The following is a 22,657-nucleotide window of genomic DNA, read 5'->3' on the forward strand; positions in this document are numbered from 1 at the left end:
AACATATTTAACATCTAACAAATTTAATCATGGTTTTCAGCATCAGCTCTGTCCAGTGAACATAAGAATGTAAAGTAATCTCAGACAAAGCCATCAATCCATCTATCTATTTTTCAAACCGCTTGTCCTATGTAATAGGCGGTAAACAGGGGAACACCCTAAATACATGGCCAGTCCTTAGACGTCTGAATACAGATCATTTGATCAGCCTAGCTGTGAGATATGTTCACAAGTCTCTCAGTCAGGACTCAAGTGTGAGAATACACATGCATATGTCTCTGCTCAATCAGTTTCATTGCAGTTTTCACATGACATAATTAGTGTAAGTGATGAACTTCACATGTGTGGGGTGGGATGGCAGTCTCTCTCTCTCAGACTGCTCTTATATCGATCCACAGGAGACTCCCAGCATGCGCTGCACTTTGTAAGCAAGATCATGCTAAATGGTGTGATATTTAATTATCGACATCGCTACAGGAAATAAAAAAAAATGGTAAAATGGAAAGTGAGTGGAGTTGGAATCAGTATAACACACAGCTAGAGGCAGAAACAGACTCAGAGACGCTATGAACATGCCCTGCTCGCAAGAATGACTGGAAATAGTTAGCATACAATTTTTTACGAAAAGTTAATAACATGTCCAGACCTTTCACAGAACGGCAAAACTGTCCACACTGCAGCTTATTCTGACCAAAAATTAGCCACTTAGACAGGAAGAGACCATCAGACTGACATCACTTAACGCAACCAGTTTTGTTCTTATGTGCCATTTAGAAGCAAATTGATCTGAAATAGATTATACCACTATACTACTACTAATAATATAATATAATATAATGAAGCATTGTCTGCAAACAATTAGAAGAAATGTTTTTAGAATCTGTGTTTAGAAATTCTGCTCATCTAAACAACATACAGATCATTTCACAGACATAATTTGTAACATAAGACATGCATAAATCGGATCATACAGTTCTGTTCATGGATATCTAGCTATTTGCCTACTACAAAGTGCTTTATAATTCTGATTATTTCATCCTAAAAGACAAATAGTTGGTCAATCATGGTATCATATCAAGGAAAACAGTTGTTGTTGTTGTTGTTTAAAAATAAAAGAGTTTGATGCACTAGTATGCAGACATACTCCAACAGTCCTCCAGTCCAATTTAACTTCTTCAGCGATATGATATTATACTACAAAAAGGGTAATAATTATAATTATTACACAATGTAAAAAATTGGACACACGTCACTGCAATAAGCAGGTAAATGGCAATTAGCCTGAAAACATGAATTGTAAAATGGGCAGGAATTAGTGGCACATCATATGTAATGATAACATGATTTATTTGAACTATTCACTGTGTTTTTAATTCAACATAACATAAAACTCATTTAAATATATAATGTAATATAGGGCATAATGATTAAAAATATATTAACTATAAGAAAATTTCCTCATATTTCAAGGTTTTGAAAGTACATAAATAGTTTAAAATACAGCTACATCTACATTAATCCGGATACATTTGAAAACGACATTTTCATTTCAAAACATTCTCCATCCACACTAGCATTTTGAATATTTTTCCAAAAGTTTCTCATCCACACTGAAATGTCAGAAAACACTAAATTCACCTGACTGCACATGCATAGAATCTCAAAAGCTCACTGAGATGATACAGATGGAAGAGACATAATAAAGTTATCAAGCTATTCTTCTGGCAGGATCATTTTATTTCACGAAATATCTCACCATTCACTGATGCGTCCAGGTGCCGCTCAATCACCACTATATGCTTGGTCTAAATCACAACCTGCCTCATGTTTTACATTTTCTGTAATCTTTGCAGGACTGTGATATGAAGAACGTACAGAGTTGCATATCTTTAGCAACAATGTGAAAGTGAACAGCACATAACAAGCACATACTGGTATTAACATAGATATTGGTACATGTCTAAGCATGCGTCATCGTTTTCAAATACCTCCGTTTTCACAGTCCACAAAACAATGTGAAAATGGAATTTTAAAATGTATTCACTTGGGAGAGCATCTTCAAACAGTTCTGCTTTCACAGGACAAAAATGCTGTCTCAAACTGGAAGGAAGGCCAAAATTCAGAGAAAAAGATGCATTTTCAGATCTATCTGGATTAGTGTAGATGTAGCCTACGCAGCTGTGGTTATGTTGGCGGAAACTGAGTCATCAGTGTCCCAAAGTGTAGTGAATCAGAATCGTTGCCAGTGCCTGAATTCATGTACACGGCATATTGATTCATGACCTAGGGAGCTGATTAAGAGCTAATATCTGTGTCTCCTGCCATGTGACTTGTAGTTCCTCCTTTAGCAGCAACAGCTGCTGCCAAATGTTTCATTTAGCTGCTTATAAGACCTGCATGAAGTTGAGGATGAACTTTGAACCAGTCCTCTCTACAAACCTGTTTCAGTTTGCCCTACATTTGGTGGGATGGACTGATGAACACTCGGTTCTTTAGCAAAACCAGCTTTGTTAGGGTGACCATATGTCCTCTTTTTCCCGGACATGTCCTGGTCGGGATTTCTAAATTGGCTAGATTTTGGCTTTGCTTTTCTACTGTTTTCAAACTCGCTGAAGGTAATGACTCACAAAGTACCAATGACGTGATAATCGAGCAATCGTGACATGCAAGAATGTGGGATATACAGGGAATGGCCATACATATAATGAATGAGGAGTGTAGAGAGCACGGCAACAGGAAAACAAAGCCAAAACCCAGACATTTTAGGCAAGGCAGAAATCCCAGCCAGGACATGTCTGGGGAAAAGAGGACGTATGGTCACCCTAGCTTTGCACATCTCTAAAATGCATCTTCTATGGTCATGTGTAAGTTGTTGGGACTGAGGCATGGTTCACTAATTGATCTCTCTTGAGAAGAACAGATTTGTTTTGTGTGCCTTTATTGAAAGAGCAGGGCACCTGTGCAACATACACATCCAGTCTCTTCTTCTTAACTGAAACATCTTACTCCAGTTACCTTTTGGATATCTTTGAAAAGTAAATCTATGTGTGAGTGTGTTATTAGTTATATTGTGTTTGTCTATCATTTTATTTACAGTATCTCACAGAAGTGAGTACACCCCTCACATTTTTGTAAATATTTTATTATATCTTTTCATGTGACAACACTGAAGAAATGACACTTTGCTACAATGTAAAGTAGTGAGTGTACAGCTTGTATAACAGTGTAAATTTGCTGTCCCCTCAAAATAACTCAACACACAGCCATTAATGTCTGTACACTCACTACTTTACATTGTAGCAAAGTGTCATTTCTTCAGTGTTGTCACATGAAAAGATATAATAAAATATTTACAAAAGTGTGAGGGGTGTATTCACTTCTGTGAGATACTGTAGATGAGGATTAGACCATTAGTAACTGATGCAGAAATCCAGATCATTTCAAAGGGTTCACAAAGTTGTCTCACATCTGTGCACTGGTAAATGGAGCTTAGCCAATCATAGCAAAGGCCATTTACATATAGATGGCTTAAAGAAATAGAACCAAAACCGACCCTGTTTAATTCTATTGGTCAGCGACACAGAGGAATGCAAAACTAAATTAACCTAAGCTGCTAAGTACACACACATCACACACACCATCAGAGGAAATATGTTGATTTAGGAGAGATGTAGTTGACAATAATGCTACTAAATTCATAAATATGAGCCAGTTTGGGGGGTGTTTTTGACATTTGTATATTTTATCAGTGTTTGCCAGCAGTGGTTAAAGCTTGCAGACATGTGTTGAGGAGATGGGCATAATGACACAACACAGCCTTTAAATTTTTATTTTTCTATGTTCTTACTATAGTTTCAGTGCATTAACAGCACATAATGGATTATTGGTGATCACTTAACCAACCAATTAATGAGATATATAAGATGCTCATGATGTGTTACTGTCACTGGATAGTGAAGCTTTGGGCTGTTGGACTGTGAGTGTTTACACTGTTCTATATCCACAGCACAAAAACCACCACATTCAGCTTCACTGAATATGAAAGTAGCAATTTAATTGTCTTTTTTTTTGTTACTGTTGTGTTTGGACTCATTAACTCATTCTGGACTCATTACCTTATTAACTCTAACTCCTTCTGTGATGCGCTATTTTGATTATACTAGAAGCAAGTCTATGCTTTTGGAAAGAAAACTGTGTATCTGTCCTGTGTCACTGTAACAAAATTACTAAAAAAATAAATAATTACTATCATTAGCTCAGTATAAAAACCATTATGTGAAACAGACTCCAGTAGAGTGACCTAATTGCGTTAGTGGCTGGTCAATAGAGGGCGCTAGGGTACCCCCCCGAGCCACCCTCACAAAATAATCATTATTATCATTGTCATATATTGTGACCTGTGCTGGCAAAATGAGTTGCAATTAATTCTTTTTATTTTCACAATCTCCATAAAAAAATAAAATAAAAAAAAACCTTCGAAATGATGTATGATTTGTTGGAATCGACCAAAAAAAATGACCTAGCTACACCCGTTTGAAGTCGATAGAGTCAGCAAAGTCAATTTTGAGAAAAATCGAGTTAAAGTTTTCTGAAGGTTCCAAAGCAAAATTACCTATCAACGTTGCATCTGTTCCTCCACTTCTTTTCTTAAGCAAATAGAGACGGCCTATATATTTAGACCTACTGTAATTCACGGATCTAATATAATGTTACACATCAGATGTTTTTCCCCAACAGTTAACCAAACGTTCACTTAAGTCATAACAGATTATGTTTGCATGAATACTTGCCAAGACAGATATTTTGAAATACTGCAATTCTGTGTATATGTATATTGGGCATACCTGTCAACACTCCCGTTTTTACAGGAGTCTCCCGTATTTCACACCCATCACCCACCCCCTCCCATTTTGTTAGTTCTCCCGGGAAATTACCATAATTTGTATGGCCCAAACCTCATTAAATGAATAATCACATCCTGCAGCGGATGTTTCAATCATACTCGAAGCCTGAGGGCACTCTCTTGCAGAAACTCCAAAACGGACTCATATAAGTAATAACTTGACGTGCCAGGAAATCCCTAATATGGACAAAGGCATCCAGCTATCACTGTAGCTAAGCGTGAATAAAAAAGACATGACATGCACGATTGTGACAATATATGGTTTATGTGTGTTTTTCAAGTCGTCTCTTGGTAATAAATAAAGTGGGCTATCTGAAAGATGCAGTGCTAACTGACATAGCATTTAGTACAGTAGCCTATAGAAACTATCAAATATGTTTTCTGCCTTATTCTGTGATAAAAAAAGTGTAGTATATAAACAAATCATAAAATTGCCATTAGGAAAATATAGAAAAAAAATATTACAGAGTACAAATTGTTTTCATCAGTGCATTTGATTTCTTAGCTAATTAAAAGTAAGAGATAAGAAAAAATAAAGCCTGTCAATTAAAAAAAAAAAAAAAAAAAAAACTGCCATCCCCCTCACTTAATATATGCTTTTCCTATGCGTCCCCTCTGCCTGTCAGCATGTCTCAAGTTCAGCTCTGGGGCATCGAGAAATCGCCCACTGGAGGCGGGTTTATGTAGCAGTTTAGCCAATTGCTGTGAACATGTTCATTAAATTGAGCCAATCAGCATCCTCAAATCCAAAATAGGCACTTTCTCTGTCGCCACAGACGAGCCACTGCTAAAGTCAGGACTGGACTGTAGGGGCTGAATAAAGCAAGCCAGTTTCTCACTAGTAAAGTTTGGATGGATGACAACTATAATCAAGGTAAAGACAATTACAACTGCATACAGGATCATACATTAGGCATGCGCGAGTCTGTTAATATTAATGAGAAACAAACCGTGTATGTGCGCTCTCTGTGGACTAATACACATTTCAGTATGGTCGCATGTCTGGTGAGTGTGTTATATAGAAGTTTGAGATGGTCAGTGGTGTTTATGTACATATGGGCATCTGGCACTGCAAACACAGACACAAACACTCGCTCTGACAGTGGAACTGTTTACTGATGATCTCAAATCTTTTTACATTTGTTGTGTTTTGCTGTGTTTAATAATTCTGAATGGATCTGTATCTGTATGCTGTGGTTAAAAGCCCGTCCACACAGAGACATGTTTAGCTGTATACATAAAAATTTAGTATCGTATCGGCGTTTCGTCCAGACGGATCCGCTGTTTTGGGAGCCTGAAACCTCTATTTTTTGAAACCGGGTCCCAGAGTGGATAAATCTGAAAATGACACCCTTGCATTTTCGTGTGAACAGCCAATCCGTATATTTCGTGAAACGATGATGTCATCACCTCACGTCTCGACCCTAGTCAGACACCGCTACGTCACGTAACAGCAACTACAACAACAATGGCGGACTACATGCTTGTGTTCGTGCGGCAGAAGCTATTCAGCTTATTAGCTTTACTAAAGAAAAATCAAAAATTACTAAAGCAAAAAAGTTTGAATACTGCACGCAAGGTTTATGAGCATGCTCCACGTCTTCTTCTCTGTTTTTAGTGTATCTCTGTGGCAGAATTACAGAGCCACATACTGGTCTGGCATGTATACTACATCGTTTTGAGTCGATTGATGAGGTTTCAGTGGTTTCGTGTGTACGCAAATATTTCTTGAGACAACGCTCTGTTTACGGAATTTATTTTTTAGAACGAAGAAAGGCGGCTAAGGCGGCTGATATAGTGACCTTTCAGCATCCCAAGGTGGTCCTGTTTGGTATTGCAGCTTGACTTGTAGTTTATATATAAAAAAACTCAAAACAAATTTATCATTTATTTATTTTCCTCACAGTTTTTGCTGTTTCACTGTATACATAAATTATTAATTATGAAAATGAAAAGAAAATATTTTTAATTTACCATCCTCAACCTAATCCTGAATTTGGTAAAACAATTATCTTCATATAAAACATGTTTCAAGGTTTTCCTTATGTTAACATTTTTATTAAACTTTTTCTTTAACTGTTTAGAATTAAATCATATTGGGATGTTTGCTAAAATTGTTGGATGTGGCACAGCCCTACCTAGACAAATTTCCACCAACCTCCACTGCCTAACTGGTTGTTTTGCCATTTCAGCAGGACTGTAAAAACACACTGTCCAATCAGCTTACAGCATGTCTAATCCACCCGACACCCCATCATGTCACTCAGAGATTAGTGTATTTTTATAATATACGTGTGCATGTATCAGTCTGTGTAAACTATGGAGCCAGATCGGCCTCAAAAATAACACATTTGCAAAACAAAATTCATAAATTCACAGCTTTCCCGAGGACAACGTTTCTTGCTCTCCATGGAGAGAGAGATCTCCCCACACACCTGCGCAAGCTGCATTTCCAGCCACAAGACAGAGCACAGAGCAGCTCTGGAGGCTGTCCGAGAGAGAGAGTAAGCGGTCGGAGGACAAAAAGGGGAGGAAGAGAAGAAAAGAGAGGGAGGGGTAGCGCTAGCGGTGGATTCAGGGCGTGAGAGCACCGCTATGCAAATGTTCAGCCAAAACACAGCAAACACTGCATAGATGAAGAAACTGGGATGTGTGCTTTGTTGTTTTCTGTAGGCTATATTCCCATCACTCTGCTGTAAAAAAAATAATAATATTAAAACCATAAATATCTCACTTTCTTCTGGCACTTCCAATTATGAGAGATTTTTTTTTCCTTGAGAAAATTTGGCATGTACAGTACCTGGATATATATCCAAAGTAATCAATATTGAATCGAATCGCAAGCTTGTGAATGAGAATCGAATCGAATCGTGAAATTTGTGTCAAAACCCAGCCTTACTATGTATTCATGAATTTATTTATTTATTTATTTATTTTTACAAACTGGTGTCCTGATGTAATTGTGTTGTGCAGCAAGGAGAATAACTCATTTAGTGGGCTGGGAATTGAGAAATTGTTTGTATTCAGAACCAGATTCATTTTTACAAATATCGTATACCATATGTGTGGTTCCATTTACAGTGTACATACTGTATACACATTCATAAGACGTAAACATGACACTATGCATGTGTGCAATGCATTTTTTAATCTGATTGAGAAAGTAGTCAGATTCAACAGTTTACATGGCTAAAATTTTCCTTTTAACCTGATTACAGTTATTTAAGATTTAATCGGATAGTCATTTTATTCAAACTGAGCTCAGATGAGACTGACTGAGGTGTTTAATTTATGGCTTTTCAGCTTTCAGTCCGATTGAGCAATCAAACTGTAAACATATTTATTTTTTATTATTTTTAGCTAGTGTGAGGGATTCTGTGAGGAACTCTCACCCTCCCTGAATCTGAAGCATGATGAACATGATTTCCTCTTCTCTGATCACACATCCTCCAGTACTGTTCATAACTAATAAAAGTGATCTGGATCTACCGCTGATTAGCCGCGTTTCCACTGTGGGGCTTGATTTAGCCTCCTCAGGGAATTACCTTGGTCCAAAGAGGGCCAGCTGGGGCTTGACATGTGGTCACAGACAAAGGCAGATGATCAGAGCAGATCCTCATTTCCCACATTTTCATGTCAACATTTATGACATTTAAAACCATTTTCCAGCTCAACTGACACTATTGGGTATTTGATATAAATGACATCATAACTTCAGAAATGACAGCCTCAGGGCATCGCTCCGATCCATAGCATGGTTGCTCTCTTGGTGACCTGAGTTTAAGTTCCGGTGTGTGGTCTTGTCCCATTCCACTCTCTCTCCATCCCACATTGCTTCCTATCTGCTCTCATATACAGGTGCATCTCAATAAATTAGAATGTCGTGGAAAAGTTCATTTCAGTAATTCAACTCAAATTGTGAAACTCGTGTATTAAATAAATTCAATGCACACAGACTGAAGTAGTTTAAGTCTTTGTTTCTTTTAATTGTGATGATTTTGGCTCACATTTAACAAAAACCCACCAATTCACTCTCAACAAATTAGAATACTTCATAAGACCAACAAAAAAAAACATTTTTAGTGAATTGTTAGCCTTCTGGAAAGTATGTTCATTTACTGCACATGTACTCAATACTTGGTAGGGGCTCCTTTTGCTTTAAATTCGGCGTGGCATGGAGGTGATCAGTTTGTAGCACTGCTGAGGTGGTATGGAAGCCCAGGTTTCGACACTTTTTCCTTCCACTCAACTTTCTGTTAACATGCTTGGATACAGCACTCTGTGAACAGCCAGCTTCTTTGGCAATGAATGTTTGTGGCTTACCCTCCTTGTGAAGGGTGTCAATGATTGTCTTCTGGACAACTGTCAGATCAGCAGTCTTCCCCATGATTGTGTAGCCTAGTGAACCAAACTGAGAGACCATATTGAAGGCTCAGGAATCCTTTGCAGGTGTTTTGAGTTGATTAGCTGATTGGCATGTCACCATATTCTAATAGATTGAGATAGTGAATTGGTGGGTTTTTGTAAAATGTGAGCCAAAATCATCACAATAAAAAGAACCAAAGACTTAAACTACTTCAGTCTGTGTGCATTGAATTTATTTAATACACAAGTTTCACAATTTGAGTTGAATTACTGAAATAAATGAACTTTTCCACGACATTCTAATTTATTGAGATGCACCTGTAGCATTATCCAAATAAAGATGAACAAATAAAATCGTAAAAATAAAAATAAATAAATAAAAATATTCCTGTTTTCTGTCCGGGGCTCCCTGTCTTATACTTATTCCCTGCAAGTGACACATAATACAATAAAAATGAGAGATGTGATCAACAGTGGCCCAATCAGATGTGGCACAACAAACACAGGAAGGCAAATGCTGTGAAGTGCATTCTTCATTTCCATCAGCACAGGGCTTTACCACCACTATTAGCTTTAAAAACTCATGTAATCAATCCGTTTATTTACCTTTGCTCTTACATTTGTCTAATTATACCTGGTTATTCAGTCGTTTCATACGTCTGCCCATGCAGCATCAGTACACCATACTTTCAAGAAGGTGTTTTATCTTGAGTAATTAACTGAGTGAGTTTAATGTCATTAACTAAAGAAAGACCTGAAACACAAAATAAGAGAGCAACTCCGTGAAGGCTGCAGAAAGACAGGCTGTCAGTATATCAGGAAGTGTTGTGTGTGCTTCACATGAGTGCCCTCAAGTGGTGACAGAACTTGCAGCACACTGAGACCAGCAGAAACTCCATCTAGGACAGTGAATTTACTGTATTAAATCTAAACATTTTCCTCGCCAAGAAAAGACTCTCAGAGTTCTTTTAAATCTAAATGATCACTTGCAAATATTATTTGGTATACTAGGGAATAGGAAGAAATATACCAGAAAGAAAGTATTAAACATGCAAAAAAAAAAAAACATTGCATATATTAAATAATAATAATATTAATAAATCAGCAATGGTAAAGACAGGAATGGTAATATACCAAAGTTCAAAATTATGCTCAAAACAGGTACAGTACATTGGCTGAAATGAGATGCAATAGATCAAATCAAAACTGGTCTAGAGAATACAAGAAACAAAAAAATAAGCTTACAATTATTTATATTTAATCATCCTAAAACATTACAGATCAGATTCTGTTTAGGACAGCACCAGTCACTTCCACACGCCAAAACACATCACCTACCATCGCACAGCACACACCTATTACAAATAAAGACTACATGCACAAACACACACAACCCCACAAACATCATATGACAAGCTCAGCGCACTTTACCCACAGATGACAAACAATGAATAGGGCCTACACACATCCTAATATATTAACAGCAAAGAGATGGTCACCTCATCATTATTACCCTGCTGAACTGCTAGTTTTACAACACCACATATCAACCAGGCTTCTGTTGCCCTTTTTAAAACAGGATGCAAATATTCTCACTTACCATCATTACACAAAGGTCCTCCGTATGTGGTCATGCTGCAGTCGCAAGTGAAGCCTTCCCACTGCTGAATACAAACCCCCTGATTGGCACACGAATCCTCCTGACAGGTAGTGCTGGGCCCTGCAGAAACAGCATCATCATGAGCGTCAGAGAGAGAGACACAAAGACATCAGGCACGAGAGCTGAGTTATAACTACAGTACACACTGTCATATGTTTTACTACAGTAACACTGCGTTATTATTGCACTCATTCATGTAGGGGACACACACCACAAGGACTCCTCACAAGCCTATGAGCCAATGAAACATACAGCACGTAAAAGTTTACTCAGATAAAATAAATAAAATAATTAATTAATTATAAAAATAAATACATAAATAAATGCAATCAATGTATCACACAAACTCAAAAGTTTGATTGTTAATTTCTGTGCATAGCTGACATGTTGATTGTCATTACAACAACAAAGATTATGACAGATGCTACATTTAATTATTATTATTTATTTTATTTGTTTTGCATTTGGTGCATATCGTCTGGAAACATGACACTTTGGTCTAGTCTTATACTTATAATGATTTAATTAACAACAGACTTAATGCATCTATCTTTTTACATTATATATTTCCAAGGGTTATCTTTGACAGCCCTTGTTTTTATTTAATAAAAAAACAAAAACAAAGAGAATATGACGTAAATGTAAACATTTTGATTTAATTAAGTGTAAACATGTACAGAAGAGGGACAACACAATAGGGATGAACTGTATGTCTAACAGAGAGCAAAAGTGAGAAAATTTTAATGCAAACTATCTGCTAATCATGATTATACCAGTAATTGTTTTTCCAATGCAATTTTAGGGAAAATTAAAGCTATGTTGCTGTTGCTGTTGCCGTTGTTAATGTGCAGCCAAAACCTGGAACAAAATATACTTACACCTGCAGATTTGAAAAGTAGATCCGGCCTTGTGCATTTTAATGATATAAGGCTTTTCCCTAAAATGGACATCGTAAAGCTTTAGGTTGTCACAGCGGATATTATGGTTTTATCAAAAACTTGGTAAAAGTGGTGGAGTTAAAATTTATATTAAATCCAAATTTTGTAGCTCTATGTCATGATCTGCAGTTAAAGCCAGTTTGAGCTGCTTGCTGTTATGGTGAATGTGTATAATAATAATATAAGCGATTCACTTCACTGTTGTTGGCTGTTATACCATCAGCTGCAACATAAGTCTTTTCCTCTCTTTTGGATGCTTTACACATTGTAAGTGAATCGGAATTCATATTTACATTTACATTTAATCATTTAGCACGGCACTATAATGCACCATTCATTTGCAGAATGCAAGCTTCTGCAGGGCACATAAGTAGTGAATTTAGGTAAAAAGGTGCAGAGCCAGTGGTTGTTTTGTAGGCAAACATCAATGCCTTGAATTTTATTTTAAGGGCAATTTTAATTGGGATTGCTTTTCAATTAGGAAACTGTTTGATTATTTAAACCGTATGCAATTTATTAACACCCCTACTAAAACATCTAAATAAATCAACATTACTGGAACGTTCTTACAAATGCACCCCACAGATATACACAGACTGCAGGATTCTGTGATGATGATAGTGATCATTGTGCCATTGCCTGTGTAAGAAATGTAAAATTCAAAATTTGTTATGTTTAAAAAAAAAAAACTGTAAAAGATCTGATGACCAAGCACTTTTACCTGAACTGTATAATAGAGATGTTGACAGAGTTTTAAATCATTTTGTAATAATAAATGTTTCAGTTAGCCTTTTATATCAGCAGGGTCTTTACTTAATACATATGTAGCAGGGTCCGCAAGCTCTAATTTTATAACTTTACAATTTCCTTATAAGGTACCTACAGGTACTTATCCAGGGAACCCTTTGTATCTTCTAAAGCATGCTGCTTATTTTATTGCAGAGAAAAAAAAAGTCTCCAAACTAATACCATTCCTAAATTCTGGAAAACAGCTAATTTTCTCACTGTACTGAAAGGTGGGGACCCTTTGGATTTAAATAATTTTCAACCCATATCTAAACTTAATTCTCCTGTCAAGATTTTTGAATCAAGCAAATCTCTCAAGGAATCCAAGTGTGCAAAAGTACGTTAGAGATGACATTGAAGGAATCCTGAGATTCAACTGGATGCAATTGGGACCAGCCAGAGTAGTATGGGGGAAATGGCAGTGCTGAAATGTGCAGACATTGTGGGACATGTCCAGCAAGAATTGGAGGATGGGCTTGTAACAGCTGGAATAAGGCCATAGAAGGAAGATGGTGGTGGAGGAAATACATTGTCAGGAAGACGCTGATTGGTGGGCCAAGGCAGTCACCCTTGGCAAGCAGGGGCAATGGACGAAGTGGATTCGCTAAAGGGGTACCCTGAGCGTTAAAAGTGACGTCAAGCGATCCTGACCAAACATCAATATGTGACGAGTTGGGAGTGAGAACATCCTGCATAACCAAGTTCTTAAGAGCCTTGGCTCCATCCTGGAAAGTAAACAACCTGCTGCAAATTATCTTCTACCACAAGTAAACCCTGTACAGGCAATTGCTTTGATCATATAGTGGGACAAGACTACCAGGAACATCTCCCCACCACCAGAGTGAGGCCAGATCTACTTAGCCTTTGTCAAGTCAAGTCAGCTTTATTTGTGTAGCGCTTTATACAATACTGATTGTGTCAAAGCAGCTTTACAGTGTCAAACAGGAAAATAGTTTGTCAATAATGCAAGAAGACAATAACAAAGAGTAATTTTTCCAGCTAAAGTCAGTTCATTGATGATTCAGTGATGTCATCATCCAGTTTAGCTCCCTTCCAATAGTGTCTGTGCAATCAGTCAAGTGTCCCCAACTAAGCAAGCCAAAGGCAACTGTGGCAAGGAACCAAAACTCCATCGGTGACAGAAAAAACCTTGAGAGAAACCAAGCTCAGTCGGGGGGCCAGCTCTCCTCTGGCCAGACGAAACCAGACTGAACTTTGAACTGAAAACTTTGACTGGAAAATGCTGGTTGACATTGGCCAACAGCTGGTATTTCCTTCAGAAATTGTTGATACCACCTTAAGGCCTAACTTTCAAGATGGTGCCGATGTGTGTGGCTGGCCGTCTGCTCTGTGTGTTGTTTGTCTAAGCTCTTTTCTGGCTCAGATACACTTGTGGTGTATGACCGGCAACTGCTCCTTAATTTAAGGAGTGGATTATAAGTTTTATCTAACACCGCTCAGAGGGGAACCTATTTTAATCGTCCACCACCACCTGTACTGGTGTCTATTCCCACCTGCTTGCGTCACACGCCATGGGATTTTCCTCAAAGGAAATGCTGCAGATGGGGAGGAAAGCGGGGAGGAATTGCAGTTAAGCTAACATTACATCTAACGCGTTTGTCTGCGCATTGTCATTTTACGGCTTTCACAGATTATGAGCCAGTCAGTGGTCGCCTCGTGGCGATTCCTGGAGTCTATTCAGCAATATGTTCGGTCTGTGATACCGAATATTCTTCAAGTCCCTCCATGGTGTCGGTCGTCCCTGGTTCGCTTTCATCGAGGAGGAATAAATCACAGAAATCTTCATCCTTTAAATCGTGCAGCTCAGTCGGTTGGAGAGTCAGTACAAGTTAATACACTATCGCATTGCTACAATTCAAATCCATTAAATGATTGTTAGGTTGCATTAATTAGATCAACCGGAACCGGGAACACTTCTCATAACACCCGATGAACTCGCTACATCATAAGAAGAATGGCATCTACGCTAATATTAGTCTCTTTTATTCTTATTCCGAGGTCACCATAGCATACGGTTCCAGTCTGTATCCAGATCAGACCTAGAGATGACCTCTACAGCCCTGAATGTCAGCGGAGATACCATGTCAACTAGATGCACCCCAGAGACAGATCCCTGCGAAGACCTCATCACCTCGAAGACCAACGGCACAAGACCACAGGACCCAGACAAGTCCTCTGCACCTGTGATGCAGCCTGGAATGAAACCACACCATGCTGGTTTCGTCTGGCCAGAGGAGAACTGGCCCCCCGACTAAGCCTGGTTTCTCCCAAGGTTTTTTCTCCATTTATGTCACCGATGGAGTTTTGATTCCTTGCCACTGTCACCTTTGGCTTGCTAACTCTTATTGACTCTTTTGACTTAGTCCAAAATATTAATTAATTCATTAACTAACTATCAAAGAGCTGTGAAGCATGCTAATTCAAAGTATTTTTCTGACATCATAGCTAGAAATTATCAAAGACCCAAGATTTTGTTCTCCACAATTACCTCTGTTATAAATCCCTCTTTTGATCTGCAGTTTGATGACCCAGCTACTGCTTGTGAATGCTTTTTAAGGTACTTTATAAACAAGATACGTGGCATTAGACAGCTTATTGTCCCCATAAATTATGATCCCTCCTCTCTGTACCTCATCTTTTAATGCCTTTGAAACTATCTCTATAGACTTTCTTCATGAACTTGTTATGAAGTTAAAACTAACCACATCTGTAACGGCTATTATTCCAGCGTGCCTACTTATTCAGGTATTTGATGTCATTGGGCCCTGTATTCTATCAATAATAAATAAGAGTCTTTCTGTAGGATTTGTTCCAGAATATTTAAAGCATGCTACTGTTAAACCTCTGTTGAAAAAATCTAACCTTGATGTGACAGTTCTCTCGAATTTTAGGCCAATTTCTAATCTTCCTTTTTATTTCTAAAACCCTTGAGAAGGTAGTTTCTGTCGAATTATTCATTTTTTTTTTAAATCAAATGGAGTCTTTGAAATCATTCAGTCAGGTTTTAGGAAACATCACAGCACAGAATCTGCTCTTTTTAAGAGTTCAAATTATATTTTATTATATGTTGATTCTGGGAACTCTGTAATACTTCTGCTTTTGGATTTGAGTGCGGCCTTTGATACGGTCGATCATGATCATATTATTTCTCATCTTGAATGTTGTGCGGGTATTAAAGGTCATGCACTGAACTGGTTCAAATTCAAACCTATTTGAACAATATAACTTTTTCTGTTTATATAAATGGATGTTTATCCTCCAAAGCACTTTGACCTGCGGGGTTCCTCAAGCATCTATTCTTGCCCCCATTTTGTTTTCTTTATATATGCTCCCTTTGGGCTTAATTTTATGTAAAATCATCCGTTAAAAACGAAGGTGTTGTTTTTTACTCTGCCCTGTTATTTGATAAGCAGGTAAATGCAATAGTCAAATTGTGTTTTTTCCAGTTGAGACTACTGGCCAAAGTTAAAAGCTTTTTAACTCCTGCTGAGTTCGAGAGAGTAATACATGCATTTGTATCTTCTCGTCTAGAGTACTGCAATTCAGTCTATATAGGTATTGGTCAATATATGAACCACTTGCAAATAGTCCAAAATGCAGCAGCTAGACTTCTTACTGGCAGACGTAAATTTGAGCACATCACCCCCGTCTTATTCTCTCTGCAGTGGCTGCCGACATGTTTTAAAATAGAGTTTAAGATTTTACTCTTAGTTTTTAAGGTCTTAAATGGGATGGAACATTCTTATTTATCTGAACTTGTGACTGTTAACATATCTGCTAGATGTTTAATGTCATCAAATCAGAAACTGTTAAAGATTCCTAGATCACTTTTAAAAAGAAAGGTAGACCAGGCTTTTTCCATAGCTGGCACCAAATTATGAAACAGCCTACCTTTATCTATTAGGATAATCACTACAGAATCTCTGTTTAAAGTAAAACTTAAAAACCCTACTTTTAGAAAAGGCTTATAATATTTAAGTTGTCCTGAGCTTGTTTTTCCTCTGTATGTACTATGTCATTGTGTGTAGTTTTATTATGTTTTATTATTTTGATTTTACAATTTTTGTACAGCACAATGGTTAACGACTGTGCCATTGCCATTTAAGCTTTGTCGACAAGTAGTATGAATCACTACTGTGCATACTCGTGTTCCAAATCAATCACTACTGCACAGACTCAGGCACCAAATGAATCACTACTGCACAGACTCAGGCTCCAAATGAATCACTGCTGCACAGACTCAGGCTCCAAATGAATCACTGCTGCACAGACTCAGGCTCCAAATGAATCACTACTTACTAGACTCAGGCTCCAAATGAATCACTACTGCACAGACTCTGGTTCCAAATGAATCACTACTGTGCAGATTTGGGTTCCAAATGAATCACTACTGCACAGACTCAGGCTCCAAATGAATCACTACTGCGCAGATTTGGGTTCCAAATGAATCAATACTGCACAGACTCAGGCTCCAAATGGATCACTACTGCGCAGATTTGGGGTCCAAATGAATCACTACTGCACAGACTCTGGTTCCAAATGAATCACTACTGCGCAGATTTGGGTTCCAAATGAATCAATACTGCACAGACTCAGGCTCCAAATGGATCACTACTGCGCAGATTTGGGGTCCAAATGAATCACTACTGCACAGACTCTGGTTCCAAATGAATCACTACTGCACACACTCTGGTTCCAAATGAATCACTACTGCGCAGATTTGGGTTCCAAATGAATCTCTACTGCACAGGCTCAGGCTCAAAATGAATCACTACTGCACAGACTTAGGCTCCAAATAACGTCATTGGCACAAGATGACAGCTGCCATACTGGGATGTTTTGGATTCACTTTTCTATAGTGGAAGGAAGTGGTCCATCTTTTTTTACAGTCTATGGTTGGTATCAAATGATATTATCAATGCCTTGGACAAAAAAAAAAAACAGCATTGTATGGCCCTGTTTGGTGATCTGTCCAGGTTTGATTCCGTTGACCATGAGTTGTTGTGAGGCAGAATCAATAATATGGGGTTGGGTGTCAGGCTGTTGATGAGCTAGATGGCTTTTCAAAAGCTGCAAGTTTCATTGTATGAACTTAAGTTGGTAGTTAATGCTAAAAGAAGAAGAAGAAGAAGAAGAAGAAGCAGCTAAATTTATGATCTTTTCTAGAGCTAACTCCTATATACCAGATATGTTTAGCATTCATACAGGAGGGAACTCAATTGAATATAAAGTATTTGGGAGTAGTTAGATAACAGGCTTTCTTTTAGAATGCATACTGCACACTTAAGAAGTTGAGGGTTAGGTTAGGATTTTATATCATAACAGGGCATGCCTTAATCTAGCAGTTGGAAAAATGCTTGTTCAAGCTACATTTTCAAATGTTCATGACTATAGAGAAATTATTTACATACATGCTGCTTCCAGTATATTTTGTTGTGTAGCCGTGTTTATCTTAAATAACTAAGATAAGATAGGTCTAGGTCTAGTAAGATAGGTCTAGTGCACATCATTGTATACTTTCTGTTTTGGTATCTTGACCTTCATTAAGTTGATGGAAACATCAGCATTTGTATATTTTTATTTACAAACCCATACAGGGTAAACTTCCTTCTTATCTGTTTCATCTTCAGTAACACTTAAGTATAACTACACATGAACAAATAAGTAACACAACATTAACATTCCAGTAACTACTATTGACTCACAAGAGATTAACAAATTACTAATAGCGCTCAGTTGAATTTGGTAGTTGACTTTCAGCTAATCAGTAACTTTTTTTTTTCATACCTCCTACTACACTACATTTAATGCTTAGTATAATAGTCAAGGCATTATATCCAGCCATGCTTTTTACATTTAGTTTTTGGGACCTTACACTTGTGGCCAATATTCTGGGATTCCTCTGAACTTCACACTTATTTGTATTCAATTTTATTTTCACATTATTTCTCTCTAGTGATTCAGTGAGAAGAACTGGAGACTACTGGGACATTTAGAGTCTTGTCTGTCCCCCAGCAGTAATGACTCAAGTGTTACTAGTTTATTCTAAAGAAATTACTACCTATTAGGATCAGTATTCTAAAGTGAAGATCATGGTATCCCACTAGTTATGTAGTTACAAGTGTTACAATCCAATCCAATCCATCCAAAACTAGTGGGTTACCATGATGTTCACTTTAGAATTAATTAACTATGCGTTATTCACATTCAGTATGAAACTGTACTGTATATAATGTCTTAGTAGTTCTCTGGGAGTTAAGAAAAAAAATAGTAGGTGTTAATTAACTTCTAGTAAACTACTGCATTCAACCAGCTACTGCACACTACATTTAATGCTTAGTATAATAGTCAAGGCATTATATCCAGCCATCCATTGTCTGGTTGGGTCAGACAAAATGACAAAATAAACCAGTCCAACAACCATTCTCATGGAGACACTCGATTTATCTTTTGAATGCCCTAGAATATGTTGTTCACTACAAAGACTTCCTTCATATAGGATGCACCTGTGTATCCTCACTGAAGCAACTCAGGATTATTCCTCTGCCCTCACTCCTCTCATTCTCATGGTAAAATTAGAAAACTTGTACGTCATTCATCATGGCAGAGTTTTATCCGTTTCTGGGTCACAGGCTGAGATGGAGGAGAGATGAAACTAGGCAGTTTCACTAGGGAATTGAGAAGCAACCTCTGTCTACACGGCATGTTATTCTGCATCTAATTTACATTAAAAGCAATCAACCACAATACAGTTTTATTTAGAGGCGGGGTTTTCTGAGATATACCTCATTAGCACATTTAAAAATGGGACTGCTGTCTCAAGCAAAACTTGATCAAAGATTTGATGTTACTAACCTTGTAAACTTTTAATGAATTTATTTCAAACTCAAAAGTGCCGAATTTGGTTCCCTGTAACCAATAAAGCACTTGTTTTATTTATTTATTTTTACAAAATTCTTAACTAACAACATAAGGACAGATCCTTGTGCGTAATGTTAATTTGTGAGAAAGGATATTCCAATTCATTCAAAACATTTTTCTTCAATTCCTCCACCTTGTTTGCTTTCCTTACATGCCGCCCTTGAATCTTAAGAGCGAGAAGAAAGGACACAAGGAAAGCAAATGAGGATGCACCAATAATGAATTGAGAAGCACCAGCACCTGTACAAGGATATCTGTATGAGGACAAAGCAGCTGCCAAGACAAAGGTCAACGTGTCATTTATGTAAAGCAGGAGTGTGATGGAAACAATATGAAATATTTATGTTGTTTGTGGTATAACGCTGTGTATGAAAAGTAGATTTCATGCAGCAACAGCAGAAATTATGCTATCCATTCAAGAGTGTTTCCAGCAAACTGCTGCATTTGCAAGAGACACAATAAACGTCAATAGCATGACAGATACAACAAATCTTTGGACAAAAGCAACAATAGTCAGAGTGAAATGATTACCAAGGTAAACTTAGTAAACCAGTCATGGCAAATGTTAATGATAAACTGCAAAAAACAATTATTTTGCTATTTACACTTGCTATTTTACACCTAACGCTATTTGCTCAAATAGCAATTTCTTTTAGTATGAAAATGTCTATAGCCAGCTGGTCATTGTTGCAAAATAAACCCTGACAGGGTGGTCAGATCTTGTATCATCAATAATTACATTATTCTGCTTATTAAACATTAAGAAATATGTTGTCACCTTCACATCCTCTCTCAATCTGTCCAACACAGACCAGCGCTTCGGACATCAGGTCTGGCAAACGGCCGTTTAGATCCACAGATGCCAGACAGCCTTGAAATCCTTCTTTTGCATGAACTAACTTGGGTAACTCTTTGTATATCTCCTCAGGAACACCACCAATGTAAAGATCACCTGCAAACACAGCCAGAAAATGGGTTATTTTCTAATGGCAAGGAAAGCATAATGTTTATAATGATATAAAAAAAATCTAGTTATGTTTTGGCATTGGTAGGGTTAAGGGATCTAGAATATGGTCATGAAGAATAAGGCATTAAAGGTGACCTATTATGCAAAAATCACTTTTATAATGTGTTTGAACACAGTTGTGTGGTTGCAGTGTGTGAAATCAACCAGCCTATTATGGTGAAAATCCACCCACTCATTTTTTTAATATAATGCCAATAAATCATAAACAGTCTCTCCAAACGAGAGATTCTCCAGATTTCAATGTCAGCGCCTAAAGCCTGGGATACACTGCACGATTTTTGGCTGTCCCAGAAAAAAGATTGCCATCGTGAAGCAATCGTGGCAATTTCTGTGATCGTGGCTCTTAATCGGTGGTCCTATGTCGTACAGTGAGAGAGGTTCAAAGACGGGCGTTTTCCCGGTCTTGCGACCAAAGATAGCCTACGATAGTTTTCTGACAGTGTCAGAAATTCAGCATGATCAACGCACAGTGTATTTGCTGCAATGACCTGCGTCTACTCAGCAGCCAATGAAATTGCTTTGAGTTGTGGCAGCAGAGGGCATGTTTGTACAATGTGTCCTCTAGCTGCTATCATGACCGCACCAAAAAGGACATAGCATGGAAGGAGATCGCGGAGGAACTGCAGCTGCTCCAAGCTCCCTGTGCAAAATATCCCGGGCTTAAGAGGCATCACAAGTGTTGTGTTGTGTATTGGGATGCACCAATGAACATAGGAGTCTCCATAGACTCCCTCCATCTGAGCCGCTGAGGACACAGTGGTTACATTTCATTTTCAAAGGAAATGGCCCAGAAAAAAAACACTAAAGTCCTATATGTTTGTGCCAATCATTTTACGCTGGACTGCCTCACAAACGAGGGTCAGTTCAGTGCTGGAGTTGTGCAAAGCTTGCTTCCGAAAGAGGGATCAATTAGCTAAAGCTAAAGTTACCATTGTCTCTGCCTGTTTTCACAGATGCTGCCTTCACATGCTACCAGAATGATTGTAAAAAGGAATGTGGTAATTAAAAATTGCATATGAAAGCAATAAGTCGAACGCTTGAATTTGTCAAGCTCATAATCACAAGTGGGACTTATAAAGTTTGTGATAGCAAGCGAAGGCACCATGATACCAGCTATGTCGTTATTTTTATCACACGGTGCTCCCCGTCTGTGTAATTCATAAACGCGCATTTATAATGCACAGTACAATCAGATTACTGACTTTTATACCGAGTATGTTTTCTGTAAAGATAACAGGCTTGTACTAATAGTGGAATGTTTATTAGCAAAGACCAGCATTGGTATATATGCCAGAGCATGAGATATTGAGGCTCCACCCTCTTCTGAAAAGGGAGGCGGGAGCACCAGCTCATTTGCATTTAAAGGGACAAACAAAAAACAATTATTTTGGCTCATACCCTAAAAGTGGCAATTTCAACAAGCTATCAAAAATTATCTTGGGGTATTTTGAGCTAAAACTTCACATACTCTGGGGACATCAGAAACGTATTTTACATCTTGTAAAAAGGGGCATAATAGGTCACCTTTAATACATGTTTTATAAGTACTAATAAACAGTCTACATGCTAGTAATAGGCATGCTAATGAGCAACCAAATAGAACTGAATAGTGTTCCATAGTCTTGTGTTACCAAATTATTTGTAATTCATAAAACAATACAATCATCACCCTTGTCACAAAAAAGGCGGCAGGGTTATTGGCAAGTTAAAGTAACATTAATGTGTAATTTACCTTTTAAGTCAAGATGTTTGGCACCCACGGTAGTCTGGGTGGTGATTTTGGTGTCAATTTTGACAGTCTGCAGGTTATGTGTGTCTCTGGAGATGATGACATTGTGCCATTGATTGTCATTAAGAGGTTTGTTTGAATTTCCTTTGATGAGATAAGCACCATTTCCCAGATCTGAGATGTAATGCAGGTAGCTAAACAAAGACATCATGAAATTAAATTAAAGTCAATTAGCAGGTGCAAGCTAAATTCATTTTAGCTTTCAATTCCCCATAGGGAAGAAAGATCGCAAATAAGATATCTTTAA

General features: G+C 37.7%; 1 protein-coding gene across 1 annotated transcript in view; it reads right to left on the reverse strand.

The window, feature by feature from the left end:
- The window catches only part of LOC107758571 (neurexin-1a-like), a 171,783-nt gene that overhangs the window by 45,531 nt on the left and 103,595 nt on the right, over positions 1-22,657 (reverse strand). The window contains exons 13-15 of the mRNA XM_016576342.1: positions 22,354-22,544; positions 20,373-20,546; positions 10,869-10,988 (exon numbers count right to left, since the gene is read on the reverse strand). Coding sequence (XP_016431828.1) covers positions 10,869-10,988; positions 20,373-20,546; positions 22,354-22,544 — 485 coding nt within the window. The remainder of the gene's footprint in view (positions 1-10,868; positions 10,989-20,372; positions 20,547-22,353; positions 22,545-22,657) is intronic.

This window comes from Sinocyclocheilus rhinocerous, unplaced genomic scaffold, assembly GCF_001515625.1.
Source record: "Sinocyclocheilus rhinocerous isolate Xijiao unplaced genomic scaffold, SAMN03320098_v1.1 scaffold1646, whole genome shotgun sequence".
NCBI classification, from domain to species: Eukaryota; Metazoa; Chordata; class Actinopteri; order Cypriniformes; family Cyprinidae; genus Sinocyclocheilus; species Sinocyclocheilus rhinocerous.